The sequence below is a fragment of the Pipistrellus kuhlii genome, unplaced genomic scaffold, assembly GCF_014108245.1.
Source record: "Pipistrellus kuhlii isolate mPipKuh1 unplaced genomic scaffold, mPipKuh1.p scaffold_m20_p_2, whole genome shotgun sequence".
Taxonomy (NCBI): Eukaryota; Metazoa; Chordata; class Mammalia; order Chiroptera; family Vespertilionidae; genus Pipistrellus; species Pipistrellus kuhlii.
In genome coordinates, this window is record NW_023425515.1 from 99,431,141 (window position 1) to 99,452,461 (window position 21,321).

General features: G+C 38.9%; 1 protein-coding gene across 11 annotated transcripts in view; it reads right to left on the reverse strand.

Annotated features, from left to right (window-relative positions):
* LOC118722757 (U2 snRNP associated SURP domain containing) overlaps nt 1–21,321 on the reverse strand; it is a 76,416-nt gene that overhangs the window by 8,880 nt on the left and 46,215 nt on the right. For 7 of the 11 annotated variants that reach the window (XM_036444653.2, XM_036444652.2, XM_036444646.2 and 4 more), the window contains 8 exons: nt 21,009–21,171; nt 20,127–20,206; nt 19,148–19,235; nt 15,690–15,812; nt 12,081–12,237; nt 10,994–11,092; nt 10,301–10,367; nt 4,748–4,907 (listed from right to left, as the gene is read on the reverse strand). In XM_036444653.2, the coding sequence (XP_036300546.1) occupies nt 4,748–4,907; nt 10,301–10,367; nt 10,994–11,092; nt 12,081–12,237; nt 15,690–15,812; nt 19,148–19,235; nt 20,127–20,206; nt 21,009–21,171 (937 nt within the window). The remainder of the gene's footprint in view (nt 1–4,747; nt 4,908–10,300; nt 10,368–10,993; nt 11,093–12,080; nt 12,238–15,689; nt 15,813–19,147; nt 19,236–20,126; nt 20,207–21,008; nt 21,172–21,321) is intronic. The other 4 variants (XM_036444649.2, XM_036444647.2, XM_045584117.1 and 1 more) reach the window with 2 other exon arrangements.

Genomic DNA, 21,321 nt, shown 5'->3' on the forward strand with positions numbered 1-21,321 from the left:
ACTAGGCAGAACTGAAATGATGGAGCATGCACCCACATGATCTCCGTAAAACTGTATAAGATGACTCAAAAATCTGAATGTGGCCGAAACCAGTTTGGCTCAGAGGTAGAGCGTCGGTCTGCGGACTGAAAGGTCCCAGGTTAGATTTTAGTCAGGGGCATGTACCTTGGTTGCGGGCACGTCCCCAGTAGGGGGTGTGCAAGAGACAGATGTTTCTCTGTCATCGACGTTTCTAGCTATCTCTCTCTCTTCCTCTCTCTAAAAAAAATCAATAAAATATATTTTTTTTAAAAAAATCTGAATGTGGTTTAAGAACTTATCTCAACAAAATGATAATGAAGTTGGTATCTGGTTCCCCAAAGAATTACATTTTAAAATTAGAATTTAGTTCACAATGCAAATCCCCAAAGATTAAATTGTGAGAGGCAGGCACTACAAGAGCAAAAGAAACAATCGACGAGTGTCTAGTAAAAAAAGGAAAGGTCAGATTATCAGAGAGCACATATATATACAAATACATAGAAATTAACAAAAAAGCTAAATTAGGTTTTTTTCTCTTTAAGCCAATAAGGAAATAGAACATTTAAGAATGATCAGTCTGTTTTGGCATTTTTAATTATCAAAATGTCACTTCAATTATCAAGGAAATATATTTTTAATGAACTCAGTCTTTGTTTCTACTCCAATATTCCATCAGGTTAGTAAGACGAAGATCAGCAAGGCTATTAAAATGGGGCACATGCAGCTTGAAAAGGGCATCCGTAAGTGTATTCTTGACATCCATCACCTTGCACCCCTAAAAACTCTAGAGAGAGTGTAACTGAACACATCCCCCAAAAAATGAATCAACCTAATGCTGAAATCTCACCTCTAAACTTATAACACCACCATATGATTCTGGGTAAAGCAATAGACAAAATTCTCTCTGTTAACTTTTTGGCTTGGTGATATCTGAGAATGAGGTGAACAAGAATTTATAACCAGCACAACAGTGAGTAGGTGGAGAAACAGAAATAAGGTAACGAATTATCAGTAAAAAAGAATAGCACTGACAGATTATGCATTAAAAAATAAATACTGTTAAATAAATGGACTGAGTATTAACATTCACTCATGTATATTTTTTTTGGTATGTTTTTTTTTTTTTTTGAGAAAGAGAGAGGGAGAAACATCAATGTGAGAATGTGAAACATTGATTAGTTGCCTCCTGCATGCCCCCTATCAGGGTGCAGCCTGCAACTGGAGTATGTGCCCTGAGCAGGAATCGAACTGGCAACCTTTTAGTGCATGTGATGACGCCCAAACAACTGAGCCACAAAGGCCAGGGCCAATCAAATACACTTTTGAGATTCTGGACTAACTGCTACACTATTTACCGGGCATGTTTCAAAACCTTGTGGCAAGGAACAGGAAGGAAGGTTCCCATTATAGAATTCTTCCCTGACATATTTGAATACTTTAGATAATAAATAGAGGCATTAAAAAAGGAGAGGGATAAAAGGAGGGGAGATTCTGCTGGAGATGGTTTGGACTCTCATATAAATTTTTCTCCTTATTGTTAAGCTCCACTTAATGTCTACTGTCTCTCCTCTCCATCACTAAAGGATACAGACACTTAAAGTTAGCATCCTATATAATAAAGAGGTAATATGCAAATTGCCCATCACTCCAACACACAAGATGGCCGCCCCCATGTGGACACAAAATGGATGGCAAGGGAGGGAAGTTAGGGGAGATCAGGCCAGCAGGAGAGCAGTTAGGAGTGATCAGGCCAGCAAAGGAGGCAAGTTACGGGCAATCGGGCTGGCAGGAGAGTGGTTAAGGGGTGATCAGGCTGGCAGGCAGAGGCGATTAGGGGCAATCAGGAAGTAGGCAGATGAGCAATTGGGAGCCAGCAGTCCTGGATTATGAGAAAAATGTCCGACTACCCTTGAGGGGTCTCCAATTGGAGAGGGTGCAGACTGGGCTGAGGGTCACACACACACACACACACACACACACACACCATGCATGAATTTCATGTACTGGACCTCTAGTAATATAATAAATGTACACCTAACTTGAACATGCCACAAAGTAGCTAACTTTTCTGAGTTATATTCTATGTACACTCAAAACGTAATGACTTTCATAATGTCAGATATAATCTATTCATTAGAATATCTTCAGAAGATCTCTCCATGGCACTAGAAAGACATGGTCCTTTGCCTCATGGAAATCGGTCTTGGGGAGGAGGAAGGCACAGGGAAACAGACAGAAATTAAGCAAGCAATCAAAAAAAAAAAAAACACCCGAATTTGCATATTGCGAGACAACCAAGATGGCGGCATAGGGCAGACACCCAAATGCAGCCTACCACAACAAGTTTAATTTAGAACTGAAAAACGGGGGAAACATCACCCTGAAGCACCGGACGGCTGGCTGAAGGGAGGCTCTACCATCTGGGAAGGAGAGAGAACCTCGGGAATTGTGAAGGTACGGAAAACTGTGTGCGCGAAAAAGCGGCCGCAGAGTTCGCTGCCGGCTGGCTTGCAGAGCGTGGAGAGGGCGGGCCGAGTTCGCTACCAGCTTACTCCCTGCGCGTGGAGAGGGCGGACAGCTAATACGCGGCTGGCTTTCTTGTTCGGGAGGAAAACAAAACCACCCTATTGCGCTGACAGAGGCCAGTCTGTCAGGCAGTGGGCAGAGCTCTTTCGGAGGTGTGTGAGGCCAGCGGCCATTACTGCAGGACTCAGAAACCAGGCCCTCGTAGGGAGGGGCTGAATAAAGCTTGTCTGCACCACCCGAGACTACGCCCCATCCAAGCAGAGCATAGAGGCCCTTCCAGTGGCTAGCTTCCTCGTTCGCTGCCAATACAAACAAAAGGAATCCAAAGAAGACCACACCAGGGAGGGGCAGACAGGAATCGAAAGCGTGTCTGCGCCTATACCAAAGAGGTGTGCGCACCTACAACCAATTGTGCATTGTGTGGGATTCAATAAAGCTTGTCTGTGCCACCCCGAGACTCCGTCCATCCAAGCAGAATACAGAAACCCTCCTAGCTGAGACACTTCTGATCCTCATAGCCAATTGGCTTGGAGATCAACGCTTCCCAGTGATACCAACAACAAGCAAGGCTTAACAACAAGACTGCCCACCCATCCCACAAAGGGCTACACCAAGACTGTCCACCTCAGGTAACTGGGAGGCTGACTCACTGAACCATATAGGACACCTTAGCACACAAAGCCACCCTACCAACTCAGGGAAGCTGTGAAAATGCCAAGACAAGGAATTAGATCACAAACAAAAGAAATGGAAGAAAAGAAGAGACTGGATATAGAGTTCAAAACCACACTTATAAGGTTTTTTAAGAATTTCCTAGAAAAGGTAGATAAGACCTATGAGGAGATGAAAAGGGATCAACAAGAACTAATAAAGGGTCAACAAGAACTAATAAGGGATCAACAAGACCTAATAAGGGATCAACAAGAAATAAAGAATACATTGTCTGAATTAAAAAATATTATACAGAGTCCTAAAAACAAAATGGAAGATCTCAAGAATCAAGTCAAAGATTTGGAACATAAAGAGCGAGAAGATACTTCTCCACAGAAGCAAGAGGTCAAGAGAATCCAGAAAGTTGAAGATTTAAGAAACCTCTGGGATAATTTCAAGCGAACCAACATCAGAATTATGGGGGTCCCAGAAGATGAGAGAGAGCAAGATACCGAAAACATATTAAAAGAAATAGTGACAGAAAACTTCCCTCACCTGGTGAAAGAATTAGACTTACAAGTCCAGGAAGCGCACAGAACTCCAAACAAAAGGAATCCAAAGAAGACCACACCAAGACACATCATAATTAAAATTCCAAGAGCAAAAGACAAAGAGAAAATATTAAAAGCAGCAAGAGCAAAGCAGGTAGTTACCTATAAAGGAGCACCCATACGATTGTTAGCTGATTTCTCAACAGAAACCATGCAGACCAGATGAGAATGGCAAGAAATATTCAAGTTAATGAATAGCAAGAACCTACAGCCAAAAATAATCTACCCAGCAAAGCTATTACTCAGAATCGAAGGCCAGATAAAGAGCTTCACTAATAAAAAAAAGCTAAAGGAGTTCATCACAGCCAAACCAGAATTATATGAATTGCTGAAGGGGGTTCTTTTAGAAAAGAAAGTAAATAAAGATAAAAACTATGAACAACAAATATGTAACTATCAACTCGTGAATCTAAAAACCAAGGGAATTAAAAAAAAATCTTATGAACAATATTAACTGGTGAATATATCGATAATAGAATCAGAGGTATAGGAAAGGGAGTGGACTGACGATTCTTGGGGAAAGGGGGAGAGGGGGGTATAGGAAGAGACTGAACATAAACTGTGCACCTATGGATGAGGACAATGGGGGGGGTGGGGAAAGGGCAGAGGGTGGGGTGGGAACCTGGTGGAGGGGGAAAAATGAGGAACTTTTGTAATAATATGAACAATAAAGATTTATTTTAAAAAAATTAAAAAAAAACAAACAAACCATAAAATATAATCGCTAATCATAACAGAGATATATAGGGGGATGTAAGAAAATCCAGATAAGAAAAAGGATATAGGGGGAGAAGGGATGCTTGAACGAAGAGGCCTGAAGGAAGTGAGCTGAGGCAGAGAGGGAATAGGATGTGCCAAGATGTGATGCCAAGAGGAAGCCTAGTTCAGTAGAAAAACTGAAAGGTCAGTGCAGTTTTCAATTTCAATGCAATACAAACCTCGATTTCACGAAGTTTGGCTCGTTTTTCCTCACTCATTTCCGAGTACTTAGAGAACTTGGACTCAGTCATTTCTTCTTTGATTGGATTGGAATATAAATGATGTTCTTCAGATTTGGAACTTTGAGTATCTTCTTCATCTTCACTGTCTTCTTCTTGACTTTGGAAATAAGCAGAATACATTGTGTATCAAGACAGCAAACAAAAGTTAAATTTAACAGTCTGTCTTAAACTACGTTAAGAGTTTAAATAACACTAACAAAATATAAGAGGGAAATTCATCACAAAAACATTTTTTACAAAATATTTGATCAAATAATATAGACAATTTTATAAAACTGTTTCCTCTGCAGAAAAAGCTGGGGCTTAAATATAACTATATTTTTAAAAATTCTGTTTATGGTAATGTTATGTGTGCCTTTCATTCTGCACCAAACTTTGCCTGCAGCAGTTAAATGAAATCACAGTTCAGAGTGACTTCAACCAGCTTAACGTTTAAAAAGCCAAGGGTTTACCCTTCCTCAGCAGAACCTATAAACAAGAAGAAACGTCAGTTTAAGGCACACAGATTTACTATGAAACAATCAATGCAGCATGTAGAAAAATTATTTGATTAGCATATAACTCTAGGAATAAAGAAAACAATGTGTAAATTTTAAATACTGGCACACACTAATGATACTTAAAGTTGTGCTAGTTCTAGATAAGAAGAAAATGAAAAAGTAAGTGACTAGCATGGGTAGGGATACGAACAAGAAATTTCGCCTGTCCATCCCACTGACTACAATCTAGTGGAAACAGAGAGGCAGGCAACCATGTGTATGATTACCACCACATGATTAAAAAAATGTCCTTTAAGCACACAAAAAATGAAGGGACTTAAGAAAAAGTTGTGTGTTCTCCGTCTGGGCTTTGTGTGTGTGTGTATATGTTAAATCTTGGGCAAAGCAAGTTATCCATGTACAAACAATCTCAGAATGTTTTAAAATTCCTTATAAACAATATTGTAAAACAATATTAGCAAATATGCCATATATCTTTAATGTTTAAAGTCTCAGCTGAGAAGTTCTTATATGTTGGTTTTTGGGTACTAAATACATTCTACCATAAGTAGGAGTCCTTTTAGTATATAGAAAACTATCCAAGATAATGTAAAAACAGTTATAAACAAATTCTTTCCAAATAAGAATTTCATTATTTTAGAGTCTGATAAGATTTGTACACTGAATGAGAAAAATATAAGCAAAGCAGAGAAAAATAAAGTACTGGCAACTTCGGGGAAAAAAAAAAAAAAAAAAAAAAAGATGTGATACTAAAAGAAAATTGGCATTTTTTTTTTTTAAAGAAAACTAGCTTTTTAATTTTAATCAAAAGGTACCTTCCAGTGTATAACTACTATGCTTTTATAAACTTAAGACTCTTGGAACCCACAAATCATTAGTACTGTATACAACTTAATACAATACTTAAGAAGAAAAAAATCAAGGCTAACTATTAAACAAACTATATTTTTGGAAATAAACTTTTCACTTAATATTTCTCACTAATCTGTCATAAACTTCCTAAACATATTTTTTAATTTTTTTAAATACAAGAATTTGTTTTATGGTACATAAAACTTTTACCAGTGTTTCAGATGCTTTTAAACAGCCAATTGTGTGTGTACGTGTATATGTGCACAACCGTACACGCATATAAATGTAGGTGTTTGTAGGAAGCGGTTATAGGGTTAAGCTTCAGACTGACCTGCCGGCAAAGTCGCAAACAAGTCCCAGCTTGGAGGGCACAGTCCTCTAAGCATAATTAAGCTTCATCTTGTAACTGCTCCCTAGATCTTTCCTGGGTAGCTAGTGGGCTGTGGGAGGGGCAGCAAGTGCTGCCAAAATAAGTGAAACTTACAAGAATGTTGTAAATTACCTTGTTTTTCCCTGACTATAAATAAAGCATCAGCTTTGCAGTTTGAATCTGTTCTGTGGCCTCAGCAAGGCACAAAAGATCCACCTATACCCAGCTTATTCTCTTGTCTTTTTTCTCCATCCTTAACCACCCTCCCTCAGGCTCGCAGAACCCTTGGCTGTGCTGGCGCAGCACAGGTGTTTACTGAAGGATTATTCTGGACAGGGTCTATCAATAAGGACGTTACACAGTTAATTAAATTGTGCCATCTGCGTAATGGAAATTACTTAAATTCCAGGCTATTATTTATTTGTTTCGATTTTTTTTAAAGATTTCAAATATTTCGTGGTAAACTTTCTTGTGCACTTACCTCAATGACTGCTTATAAATACAGATGACTACAGAGTAGCTAAATAAGTTGATTGATATGAAATAATACCCATGACACTAGCGTGATAAGCAAAGGTCATAGAATAGTATGTACAGTATTCTATGATTAATGTTTAAAAATTATATGCATGTTTTTACATATACAGAGAAAGGATCTAGATGGCTGGACACTAAACATTAATTATATTATTAAGCCTATTATTAAATGAGACACACTATACTTCAATAATTTAAGATATATTTTAGAATTCTCATTTTAATTTTTCAAGGCCCAAGCAGTGTGTTTTTAATTGGTTATGACTTTAACTCTTAAATTATCAATTCTAGGTTCAGATCTTATCACAACTTCATCTTGCTCTTTAAAGAAATAGAAACTCAAGACTCTAAACACATACAGAATTCATTACAAATGAAGTTATATTACTATTTAGAACCTTTATCCTAAGCATTTGTGATACTATGTATTTTTTGAATCACATTTCTGCCACAAATACCAATAATTACTAGTTTCAAACACCAGTTCCTTAGTAAAAAGGAATTTTGGAGTCAGCCACTAGAGAGCAGTAGTGAGACATATGAAAATTTTAAGACTCAAAGTTGTATGGGGAAAATTTCCTTGCTTTGTACTTTCATAAAATTATTTTTCTGATGATTTATTTAGAACTCCTATAAAAATAAAAAATATAAATATTTTCAGTAATCCATGCCTTACTGTATGAACATATGATTATTCTCAATACTAGAATGCATTTATTCCAAACATTAACACAAATACCAAATTTATGCAAAAAAAATTAACACCTTTATAAATAAAACCCATTAAACAGTATTTGAACTCTATAATGGCTTTTCTACTCTTTCTTTACTCTAAATTAAATAATCATTCTATGAGTATACAGATTCATTCTACAGCAGTGATTCTACAATGTTGGAAGATGTTATTAATGGGATTATAGATATAAAAACAGTTAAGAAAACCATTGTTCCCAATTCCTATACTCCTCCTAAACAGTCTCAGATAGGCATTTCCACAAACCACATCTACATTTTTAAATTCTCTGTGATAACAATTGCTGACTTCTGACCACACTGATATTTATGTAAAGATATTACTGTTGGCATATTTTCCTCATTATATCAAATTGTTTCCACAAGTGGCTCCAGCTGGTTTGGCTCAGTGGATAGAGCATCAGCCTGTAGTTTGAAGGGGCCAAGGTTTGATTCAGGACAAGGGCACAGGTCTGGGTTGTGGGCTTGATCCCCAATAGGATCCCCAATAGGAGACAGCCAATCAATGATTCTCTCTCATCACTGATGTTTCATTTTCTTTTTAAATATTTTATTGATTTTTTTACAGAGAGGAAGAGAGAGGGATAGAGTTAGAAACATCGATGAGAGAGAATCATCGATCAGCTGCCTCTTGCACACCCCCCACTGGGGATGTGCCCGCAACCAAGGTACATGCCTTTGACCGGAATCGAACCTGGGACCTTTCAGTCTACAAGCCGACGCTCTATCCACTGAGCCAAACCGGTTTCGGCTCATCACTGATGTTTCTATTTCTCCCTCTCCCTTCCTCTCTGATATCAATAAAAAATTTTTAAAAAATTGCTTCTACAAATGCTAATCAATCATATTTTCTTAACAATCTAAATGCTGCTAATACCCATTTATTGAATCCATACAAATGCTCAAATTGTGCTGGAACACAAAGGTCCCTTTGTTCACTCTTCCATTTGATAGCAATAAAAAAACCCCAAAGATTTAAAAATCAGAAATTTCTTGTGTTTCTGAGGCCATATCTTTTCCTAATTAAAAAGTTAACTTCCTGTGCAATTATTTAAAAAAGGTGTCAAGTGCTATGGAAAAACTACTAATATTAACTTGCAGAATTTGGGAGCAGGGATTCCTATAGTTACATTTGGTGTCAAATGCAAAAACAATTTTGGAGTGATGAGCAATAAGCAAAACTCAAAATTACAATTTATTCATGCACTAAGGAATATTTTTTTCCTTTTAATCTTAGTTCTTTTGAAGTTTTTACATTTAAATAACATAACAGATTGAATATGTATTTTCCCAGAAATGTACAATTCAAAAGAAAAGCATAAGCTTCTTATTCACATCTTATCTAATAAAATATTAATATGCAAATTGACCACACAACTGCTACACCCACCAGCCACACCCATAAACCATGCCCACAAACCAATCAGAGTGAGTATGCAAATAAACCCAACCAAGATGGCTACAGCCACAGAGAGCAGGAGGGAGATTTGGGTTTCCCAGGCAATGGAAGAAACCAAGCTTTCCACCTGCCCTAGCCAGCCTAAGCCTCCACTCAAAACTACAAAGTTTCAATTATAGAAGGTAAACAAATCCAAACTGAAATGGTGGCAGCCACAAAGCAAGTAGAAGTCTTGGCTCCACTCCAGGCTACAAAGTTTCAATTGTAGAAGGGGGTGGGGGGGGTGGTGTGTGGTGGCAGCGCGCATAGCTGGCCTGCAAACCACCACAGGCTCCTCGCCCATGCACCAGGCCTTTATCCTATCTAATAAAAGAGTAATATGCAGATTGACCATCACTACAACACACAAGATCAAGATGACTTCCCCCATGTGGTCAAAGATCCCCCATGTGAACAAAGATGGCTGCCACAAAATGGCCTGCAGGGGATAGCAGTTATGGGTGACCAGGCCAGCAGAGGAGGGAAGTTGGGGACAAACGGGCTAGCAGGGGAGCAGTAGGACATCAATCAGGCTAGCATAGGAGTGGTTAGGGGGTGATCAGGCTGGCAGAAAGAAGCAGTTGGGGCAATCAGGAAGGCAGGCATTCGAGCAGTTGGGAGCTAGTAGTCCTGGATTGTGAGAGGGATCCCAGATTGGAGAGGGTGCAGGCTGGGCTGAGGGACACTACCACGTGCACGAATTTTGTGCACCAGGCCTCTAGTTTAAATAAATAATTTTCTGTGAAGTAAAAAAAAATGATTTAAAATATATGCGGGTGACCATTTAGTAACTACAAAGTGAGAATGTAATACCTAGCACAGAAAAATAAACTCAACAACAAAGTGAAACCAGATGCAGCAAGACCAGAAATCTAAAGCTCCTGACTCACTGGTAAACCAATGGATAACTAAAACTGATACTCATAAAAAGGTTTTTAACAGTGAAGTTTTCCTCTTTACTACGCAGTAAAATGAAAAAAGGGAGCACATATGCAATAAGAAACAGAGTATATTAAAAACTTAGATCTTTAGATTCTTACTTTTGATTTCCTTCTTCTTCTGATTCTTCATGCTGGTCAAATAACTCCCATTTAGAAGTTGTTACAGCTGGATGAAAGGGGAAAAAAAGGTCTAATTCCGTAAGGTAAGTTAGCATTTTTGCAGAAGCTTAGTAGAAGCCCAGAGTAGAAACTGAAATTTTATTTTACAGAGGTTATCTACGTTTATTTATTATTTGGCCATTTATATGCAAAAACATCTTTCTTTCCTCCTCACACCTACACTATATTTTTATTCAAATTCATGAAATGACAAATAATGTTATCCTTATTTTTGTGCTAGATGGTAAGATTTATTTCATTAGAACCTACAAATATTAACAAATACAGATTATAAGCAGCAGGATACATGTCCAAGTAAGTATGAAAGGCAGATCTAAGACAAGCACTATGGGAGGACCAAACCTTGGTTTCTTTGAAACTGACTTCTAAGTAGATTTCACACAGGTACAGACTCCTATCTACTTTTTCTATTGAAATGCCTTAACCTGAAAGGGTTTTAGTGATTTCTCTAATTACTCTCAAATCATTAAAATGGAAAGATCTAAGGAAATTATAACAGGTACCACTATGAAAACTTAGCCACTGGGCATAAATTTGGTAACACTGGGTCTTAAAGTTGATTGATTTTTAAGTACTGAATTTTTTAAAATTCATTATTTGATTTTTACTCACCCTGTGCTTCCAATTCAGATTCATCTACAGCTTCCCATTTAGATGGAGCAACTTTAAATATAGGCTCATTCTTCTTTGAGTCTTCAGTGGCATCCACTATGAGGAAACATAAGCCATTAAACCTGACTTCTGGGGGATAACCTAAATTAAGGAGTTTGTGGGTATTCATTGTATCAGCTATTTTTAAAACACACCAATACCTGACCTCTTTTCTCTTAGATTGTCAAATTAGAAAACAACAACAAATAACACAATAGCTGACAATAGCTGTCTAGCGTGAATGAATCAAAATTATATCTTTTTTTTTTGTCAGAGTGGCATAAAATGGTATTTTTGGTATGCCTGATGCACAATTTTAGTAATTATAGTTTATGTATATGCCATGAGATGAAAAGGGTGGAAAATCTCTATAATGTATTAAAGATAATAATAATAAAAATAAGGCCACACATGGACTAATAATTCTAGTGTCAAAAACAAAAATTATGCCTTGACTGGTTTGGCTCAGTGGATAGAGCATCAATCAGCTTGCAGATTAAAGGGTCTCAGGGTCCCGGGTTTGATTCCAACCATGATCACACATATAATGGTTGCAGGCTTGATCCCAACCCTGTGTATGGCGCATGTGGGGAGGCAACCAAATCAATGTTTCAGTCACTGTTCAATGGTCAGGGCATATGCCCGGATTACAGGCTTGATCTCCAGAGGGGGTTGTGACGCAGCCAACCAATGGTTCTCTCTCATCCCTGATGTTTCTCTCTCTCTCTCTCTCTACCTTTCTGAAATCAATAAAAATATAATTTTAAAAAAATACAAAAAGAGAAGCTTGTTAATATAATAGGCTAACTGTCCCAACAACAACAACAAAAGTGACTAGGAAGAATATCTTTTCTTCGCATAGTCAATTGTATTACTTGTATTTGAATTTGGAAAAGGCAGAAATAAAAAAGAAAAAAGTCAATGACTGACATCTTATTCAGAAATTATAACCTTTTTCTATATCAGCTTGTGTGGACATTCAAGAGTTTTGGAATAAAACTTAGGTATTAACAGATTTAGACTTAATCAGTCTGAAGTCTGTACTTACAAGGCACTCCATCAAGATCATCATCAAAACTTTTTATAGGGACTCCATCAAGATCATCAATGGGAGTAGCATCAATAGGAATTCCATCCACATCTTCCAAAGGTGCACCATCAAGTTCTTCTTCAATAGGAGCACCATCAAGGTCATCTGGTACATCCTATGGAAACACACACAACAGTAATGTTTTCAACTTACTGAAGTCATATTGCTAAAGATGAATTCGCAGTATAGAATAAACCAACCAAATGGATACCTATATTCCCAGGTCCAATGTGAGGACAAGAGAGTAGCAAAAGTAGGTTTACAGTTGTTTGTATGGAAAATAATACAATCCCACATAATAAAAACCTAATATGCAAATCGACCCAACAGCAGAATGACCAGTTGCTATGACGCGCACTGACCACCAGAGGGCAGACACTCAGTGCAGGAGCTGCCTCCTGGTGGTCAGTGCCCACCCACAGGGGTAACTGCCTCTCAATGAGAAGCTGGGTTCACAGCTGGTGAGTGCAGTGGCAGTGACGGGAGCAGCGCTAAGGAATTCCAACTGCCAGTTTAGGCCCACTCCCTGGGCTGGCAGTCAAACATCCCCCGAGGGTTCCTGACTGCAAGAGGGTTCAGGCCAGGCTAAGGGACCCCCCGAGTGCACAAATTTCATGCATCGGGCCTCTAGTATATATATATAGCTGCAACTAGGATGAATGCTAAAATAAGGAGGTACATCATACTATCAGAGTACATAATAAGTAGTTTCACCTAAAGAGATCAGAGAATATTCTGACATTAAGCTTAAACTGAGGCCTGAGGATCTCAGGTAAAATAAAAAAGATGTTCCGGAAAGGGCTATGGTACGAGGAAACATTGTACATTGAAGAAAAAATAAAAAGAAATTGACACAAGGACCAGGTGGTTGGAGTATGGATGCCAATTAGGAGTATCTTGAGCCGAAACTGGTTTGGCTCAGTGGTAGAGCGTCGGTCTGCAGACTAAAAGGTCCCAGGTTCGATTCCGGTCAAGGGTATGTACATTAGTTGCGAGCACATCCTCAGTAGGGAGTGTGCAAGAGGCAGCTAATCGATGTTTCTCTCTCATCGACGTTTCTACCTCGCTATCTTTCTCCCTTCCTCTCTGTAAAAAAAATCAATAAAATATATTTTAAAAAAAGGAGTATCTTGTAAGGAAGAAAGTAAAAATATGACAGCTGGGTTAGAATTATAAATATGAAGGATTCAAAAACTACTAAGGAGGTAAAAAGCAACAGAATGGTGATGAAAAGAATCCACTATCATTGTGGTACATCTTCTCATGTACATACTTATATAGTTACTAGAGCTTCATGTGGGGATGATGGGGAAGAGGTCCCTCAGCCTGGCCTGCACCCGCTTGCAATCCGGAACCCCTCGCTCTAGCTCTTACCTGCTTGGTTTGCCGCTACGCTCACCACCCAGGAGCCCAGTTTCTGACTGAGCAGTGCTCCAGCTGTGGGAGTGCACTGACCACCAGGGGGTAGCTCCTGCATAGAGTGTCTGGCCCCTGGTGGTCAGTGCGCATCAGAGCAACCAGTAGTTCCACCAGTATTTCTGCTGTCCCATCAATTTACATATTAGGGTTTTATTACATAGGATTCTTTAGTCTAACAAAATAAAATCCTACTACATAGATTCTGAATTACTTGTTTTCTACTGGTATACAGTATCTTTTCATAACATCAAATAAAAAACCAGTCACTGATTTTCATATGACACAAAACAGAGAATTTCTGTGACAAATAATCTCAATTAGTGAGTTCTAGTAATTCTAGCAACAAAATCTACTATTTAGTGGTAAAAAGTAAATATTTTCATGAAGAAATGTTTTATCTGTAACATATCACACCTCCATAGCATGCCCAGAAGTAAATTTTAAAATAATCAGACAAGGCCGTGGCGGGATAGCACAGCTGGTTCAGGGTATCACCCCAGTATACCAAGGCTGCAGGTTTGATCCCCAGTCATGGCACATACAAGAATCAACCAATGAATGCATAAATTAGTGGAATAATAAATCAAGATTTCTAATATTTTCTCTGTCTCTCTTTCCTCTATTTCTCTTTGAAATCAACATATAAAAATCATCCTAACAGCCCTAACCAGTTTGACTCAGTGGATAGAGCATCGGCCTGCAGACTGAGGAGTCCCAGGTTCAATTCCGGTCAAGGGCATGTACCCTGGTTGTGGCCAAATCCCCGCTTGGGGGGGGGGGGGAGAGGGGAGTGTGTGCAGGAGGCAGCTGGTCAATGTTTCTCTCTCACTGATGTTTCTGGCTCTCTATCCCTTTTCCTTCCTCTCTGTAAAAATTCAATAAAATATATTAAAGAAAAATAAATAAATAAAAACCATCCTAACATGTAAAAACCCTGGGTCTGTCACATCCGCAATGACTGGGAGGCTTTAGCAACCGGAAGTCAGTCCTGCAGTCAGCAATGGGTTGCCATGGAGACCCAGCACTGACTGCTGAGGGGGCTGTGAAACAGGCCCGGAGAGAGGCCTGAAGAGAGAAGGAGGGTCTGATCCATAGCCTCTGTGGCAGCTGTTGATCAGCACTTGCTTCTCTCTTTCTTTCTAGGACTGATCAGCAACTGCACCTCCATTTCTTTCCAGGCTGCCACAGGGTCTAGTGATCAGCCCTGCTGATACACACCCAGAGACACTGACTGGCATAGAAACTGACCAATCATAACCAAATTGGCCGACAAAGGAGAGCAGTTAGGGGAGAGATCAGGCCTATAGGGGAGGGAAGTTAGGGGTTATCAGGGAAGCAGAGGCAGTTAGGGGTGATCAGACCAGCAGGGAAGGGCAATTGGGAGCAAGATCAGGCCAGCAGGGAAGAACAGTTGGGGCGAGATCAAGACCAGCAGGGGAAGGTAGTTGGGGGCGATCAGGCTGGAAAGGGAGGGCAATTTGGGGGGGGGGGGGGGAGAGAATGGGAGGGGGAGACAAGGCTGGCAGGGGAGGGCAGTTGGGCAACTGGGCTGGCAGGAAGCAGTTAAGAGGTGATCAGGCTGGCAGGCAGAAGCAGTTAGGGGCAATCAGGCATGGAGGGAAGCAAGTGGTTAGGAGCCAGCAGTTCCTGGATTGTGAGGTTTAGGCCCAATACCAATAGATCCCAGATTGGAGAGGCTGCAGGCTGGGCTGAGGGACCACCCATCCAATGCATGAATTTTGTTTACCGGGCCTCTAGTAAAATATACCGTATTTTTCGGACCATAAGACGCTCCGGACCATAAGACATACCAGTTTTTAGAGAAGGGAAATGAAGAAAAAAAGATTCTGAAACAAATAGTGTCCTAAAATATTTTATGTGCATTAAAACCCAACATCACAGTCATAAACACATGTAATCAACCCTGTAAAGTAAACAGCAGCATTTAGAACCATTTTAGAGCTGGGCAAGCACAGAGACCACACAGAGCCGGGCAAGTAAAAAAAACTTTTTTTTAAAAGTATGTGTGTAGGCTATATTTGGACCATAAGACGCAGGGACTTTTCCCCCCCACTTCTGGGGGAAAAAAAGTGCGTCTTGTGGTCCGAAAAATACGGTAATAACCACACAAATACACTGAGTACCTACCTCTGTTTCCTTTTCTTCAATAATATTTACAAGTCCTAAGAAAATATTTTGTAATTTGATCAAAAATGGTTCTGGATAAATTGCCCAATCTTCCCATGCTCTGAAGCAAGTCATTACCCGTTGCTAAACAAATAGGAAAACATAACAAATTATTTATGACAACGTCTCAAACTTCATCTCATGAAAATAAATAACACAACTTGTTGAATTTTTCACTAAGTTAAAATTCTTTTTACAATTTGAAGAAAATAACTATCATTGCCATGTTTTTAAACAAATCAATGTCATTATTTAATTAAATATAATGAAAAAGCAGCACTATTTGCTCTTGATCACCTAAGATCACTGTCCCATACATATCACTAGTGGTACACATGAGGACACATTCTGGGAAACATTATCTTAGGAACTTATGAAAGCTGGATATCAAGGTATGTCAGATAGGACCCAAATTCCTTTATCATCCAATGAAGTACTTCCTAATTCTGGATAATACTTCCCCCCCCCCCCCCCCCCCATCCCTAAACCTCTATATAAACTCTTGACTTATGGTCATTTAAGATTAAAATATTTTAAGTGCTGTTGGTTTGTTTGAATCCCCAAAATGGTGCTGTCACTGGGCATCTTTCCAAGCTAAAAGATTTCCTTACAAAAGTCTTCAATGAAAAAATATCTATTTATTCAATTACTAGAGGCCTGGTGCACAAAATTCGTGCACGGGGGTGTGTGTCCCTCAGCCCAGCCTGCACCCTCTCCAATCTGGGACCCATCTAGGGATGTCCGACTCCTGTTTAGGGTCAATCCCAATCACAATCCAGGACGGTTGGCTTCCAACTGCTTGCTTGCCTGCTTTCCTGATTGCTCCTAACCGCTTCTACCTACCAGCCCGATCACCCCCTAACCACTCCCATGCCAGCCTGATTGATGCCTAACTGTTCCCCTGCAAGCCTGATTGGCCCTAACTGCCCTCCCCTGCAGGCCTGGTCCCCCCTAACTGCCCTCCCCTACAGGCCTGGGTCCCCCTCAATTGCCCTCCCTGCAGGCCCGGTTGCCCCCAACTTCCCTCCTTTGCAGTCTTGATCGCTTCCAACTGCCCTCCTTTGCAGGCTTCTTCCCTCCCAACTGCCCTCTCCTGCTGGCCTGATCCCTCCCAACTGCCCTCCCCTGCTGGCCATCTTATGGAAGCCATCGTGTGTTGGAATGGTCAATTTTCGTATTGCTCTTTTATTATAGAGGATAGAGCCGTGGTCGGCAAACTATGGGTTGCGAGCCATGTGTGGCTCTTTGGACCCTTGAGCGTGGCTCTTCCACAAAATACCACGGCCTGCACAAGTCTATTTTGAATAAGTGGCATTAGAAGTTTAAGTTTAAAAACTTTGGCTCTCAAAAGAAATTTCAATTGTTGTACTGTTGATATTTGGCTCTGTTGACTAATGAGTTTGCTGACTACTGGTATAGTCCATTGCTCCTGGACTATATACCTGTGTAAGCATGTTACTGTACAAAACGTAAGATTAAATCAAGCACAAGAGAACAATATTCAAGAGATTTATGAGGCTGTTGCCAGGTAACACGACATACTATTTTACAGCAAACATTTTATTTAGCAGAGAGTATACTGTAAAATAACCATAAAAGTGCCCTGGCAGACGTGTCTTGGTGATTAGAGCATCAGCCCACACACGAAAGGGTCATGGGTTCAATGCCCAGTTAAAAGCACATATCTGGGTTACAGGTTTGATCCAGGCCCCAAGTTGGGGCAAGTGTGGAGGGAACCAATTGATGTCTGTCTTTGTCTCTGTCTCTGTCTCTCTCCCAATCCTTCCTTCCTTTCCACTCTCTAAAAATCAATAGGAAAATACCTAGGGTGAGGATTAATGCCCCCCCAAAAATAAAAAAGTTAAGTATATACATAAACCAGTATGTCTTTTATTATCATTAGCAAGTATTATGATTATACATAATAGTATATAACATACTTTTATGTGACTGACAGCACTTTTACGCCAGCATTATTACAAAGATGTGAAAAGATACTGCACTAGTCGTTATATCACTAGGCTAGGAGTTTTTCAGTTCCACTGTAATCTTGTGGAAGAAACACTGTGTGTATGTGCGTGCGTGTGTATGTGTGTATGTATATTCTCCCCCCTCCCCCCCCAGGGCCCTTGGGAAGGTCTGGTGCCTGAGAAGGACATCTGGGTTATGGACTGGTGGTCTGTATATGGATGGAGATCTGGTCCCCGATTCAAGACTGCACTCTGTGCCCAAGAACTGGGGAGGCCCTCCCAGCCTGGCCATAAAGTTCTGGGACCCGGATGTAGATCTGGGTTCTGGGAGGGTATCTTGGGCTCCAGGAAGCGGCCTGGCACCTCACCTGGACATCTTGGTTATGGAATGTTGGTCCCCGGCCCCACCATGAAGATGAAGGTCCGGGGAAAAAACACTATATATTTTTTAATTATTTATTTATTTGTTTGTTTATTTGTTTTTGTTAAACCTTACCCGAGGATATTTTTCCATTGATTTTCTAGAGAATGGAAGGAAGAGAGACAGAGAGAGAGAGAAACACCAATATGAGGGAGACACATCAATTGGTTGCCTTGGCACATGCTCCGACCAGGACTGGGGCGATTGAGCCTGCAACCCAGGTATATGCCTTTGACCAGAACAGAACTTAGGACCCTTCAGTCTGTAGGCCGACACTCTTTCCACTAAGCCAAACCAGCCAGGGCCCACCATTATTTTTTACTGAAATGTCTTATAATGCATTATTGTATACCATTGCAAAACAAGTGATCTTCTGGGTGTGTTTTTGAAAAGTGCAGACTAATTTTCAGGAAAAAGTACTTAAAACTAAAACAATTGACAAAATAACACTAGATAATACATTTTAAATCTCAGGTATATTTTGAAATGAAGGTAACATCACAGTAAATTTCAGAATAATTTCTGAATCAGGCAAGTTATGTTTTATATCCTATATAATACAAGTCCAATATGCTAAGTGTCCGATTGACCACTCAGCCATTCAATATGCTAAGGCTACTCAACCAGCTGTTATGACATGCATTAACCAGCAGGGGATAGACGCTCTAATAGGTTAGCTCGTTGCTGGGGTCCAGCTGATCGGGTGTGAGCAAGATGAACTGGACATACCCTGGAGTTCTTCCGAGGTCCCTCCCTGGCTGGCCAACCTCCTGCATCCCTCCCCAGCCCTGATCATGCATCAGTGGGGTCCCTTGGCCCGGCCTATGCTCTTTCACAATCCACAACAACTTGGGGGATGTCAGAGAGCTGTTTTCAGCCAGATCACACAGGTCAGACCTAGTTATCCCACCGGTGCACGAATTCTAGTATATCTTATATATATACTTTTCTAGCCCTCCAATGTGCTTCTCAGTTCCCATCCCCATATTAACACTAAGACAGCAAAAATAATAAAACAGTAAACATACCTTAAAATTTTCAGACTGTAAATGGCCTTGAATTGTACGATAGGTAGCATTGAGGTCTGAAAATATCTGACATAACTTTGTTTCAAAACTGAAATTGAAATAATATATTCTTAAAACAGAATTTGTTTAAAAATCCTTATCTACTTCACTCAAACCCCTCCCAGACCTAAAAAAACAAACAACAAAACCTACCAATAAATTAAATAATCTTATAAAAATGAAGAATTAGGTGCTTTACCTCTAAAACTATAATTCAACTGCTTTAACACCTACTCCTAAATTTTTCTCCTGCAAAATCCCCAAAAGAGTCATAAGTAGTAGTTCCTTGATTAGCAAGGAACTTTACATCTGACACCTTGAGCCACCTAGTCTGAACTCTTTGTTTTATAAAAAAGGAAAGAGTTAAGTGACTTTTCCAAGGCAAAAAAAAAAAAAAAAAAAAGGGAGAGCAAAGATTAGAACCCAGACCTCCAAATTTCCTCTCAGTTTGTTAAGGGAGAAAAAAATTCCCCTAATTCATAAAATAAACACCAAAAGGAACTCTGGGGAATTATGAAAGAGTTCTAAATTAATTAAATTAAGCAACATAATTTCCTATTGCCAAGGAAAGCATTAGCAATGAACTACAACAACATAATGATGATCAGAAGAAAACACATATTAGATAGTTAATGCTTTGTTTTTTGTCTCTTCCTTTGTTTGCCATTGTTTCAGTTTATTTATTATAAAGTTACTTTTTAACTGGTCCTATTTGTCTTGTTACCAAGTTAACCAATAAAACCTTTCAAAAAAACTGCTACTTTAGCTTGAAAGTGGTTTAGTTCAATGAATGCAATCCAATTTTTTAGGATATTTTATGACTACAAAGAGATTCAAATTATTTATTATTGGAGGGTGTTAACAAGACAGTGCTCTCTTCTGAACTCCTTACCGTGAAGTATTTTATTTCCAAAATATCAATTTACATAATTATACTTACAATTTCCTATAATATGAAGCATTGGAAACTTTTGCTGAAGAGTTGTACAAAACATCAGAAACCAAATATAACCTGGCAATCTAGAATACCAAAAGATAACATAAAACCAATTAAAAAAAAAACAATCAGCAAACAACATATCTTAAAAAAAAAATCCATATTGAATTTTTTGGAATCAGTGTAATAAGGCTAATGTTTACAATTTAATAATCATGACTAATTAGAACAGTTATAAGAAATTCCACAATCATGATTTCCGCAGGGATAAAACTTTAACTCATTTATATTTCAACCTGTTAACTTGTCTGTCAATTAACATAACAAGACTACAATAGAAAAGATTTCCTGGCTCAAGTTCTTCATATAAAAAAGGAAACCAATTTCAATCCAAAGAGTCAACTATTATCTCCCCTTTTATCTAATCAATCTATTAAGAAAAAACAGATGGCACACAACTCAATAAATGATGTCTAAATGAATGACAAATTGATTCATTAATTACTATATGATGAGGAACCTTGGCAAAGTAAGCATTCATTTTAACTTACAAGCCAACCAAGACTAGTTAGCTAGTGATAAAATCTAGGAATGAAAAGCAGATCTTCTTTTACTTCTTAGAATTTCTAAATTCAAGAGGGATTATAATTTTAAAATTAGATATATAACTCAATAATCTACTCAGTTAGGAATTCAGTAGTATCTTATAAACAGTTAACTAGTTAAGTGGTTTATATAATCCATATGATTACTTTCTTTTCTTAAAAATGTGTATTTTTGAATTTTGTAATTAGACTTAAAAATTAACAATGTAATAATATTAACCAAAGTCCATCAGAATAAACAACTGCTTAAATGGTTTCATAAAAAAAACAAAAATCATACCTTTTTGGGAAGGGGTGTCTTTAGAATCGACAAGGACTCAGTAATGCAATCCACTATTTCTTCAGCAGCTTCAGCATTATTTAGACAGAAAACCATTGCATCTCCAATATCATTTTTCCTTGGAGTTAACCCCCGCAGGATTTCTTCTAATTTGTCCCTCTGTCTAAATACAAATTTCAAATGTTAGTATAGTTACTGCTCATAAACTTAATTTCTTTAAAACCCAATCAGTAAAATAATTCTGACAATTAAAGTGAGTTAAATCTGATTTGTAATAAGTCCCCCAAATATGTTACTTTGTTTTTTTTAAAGA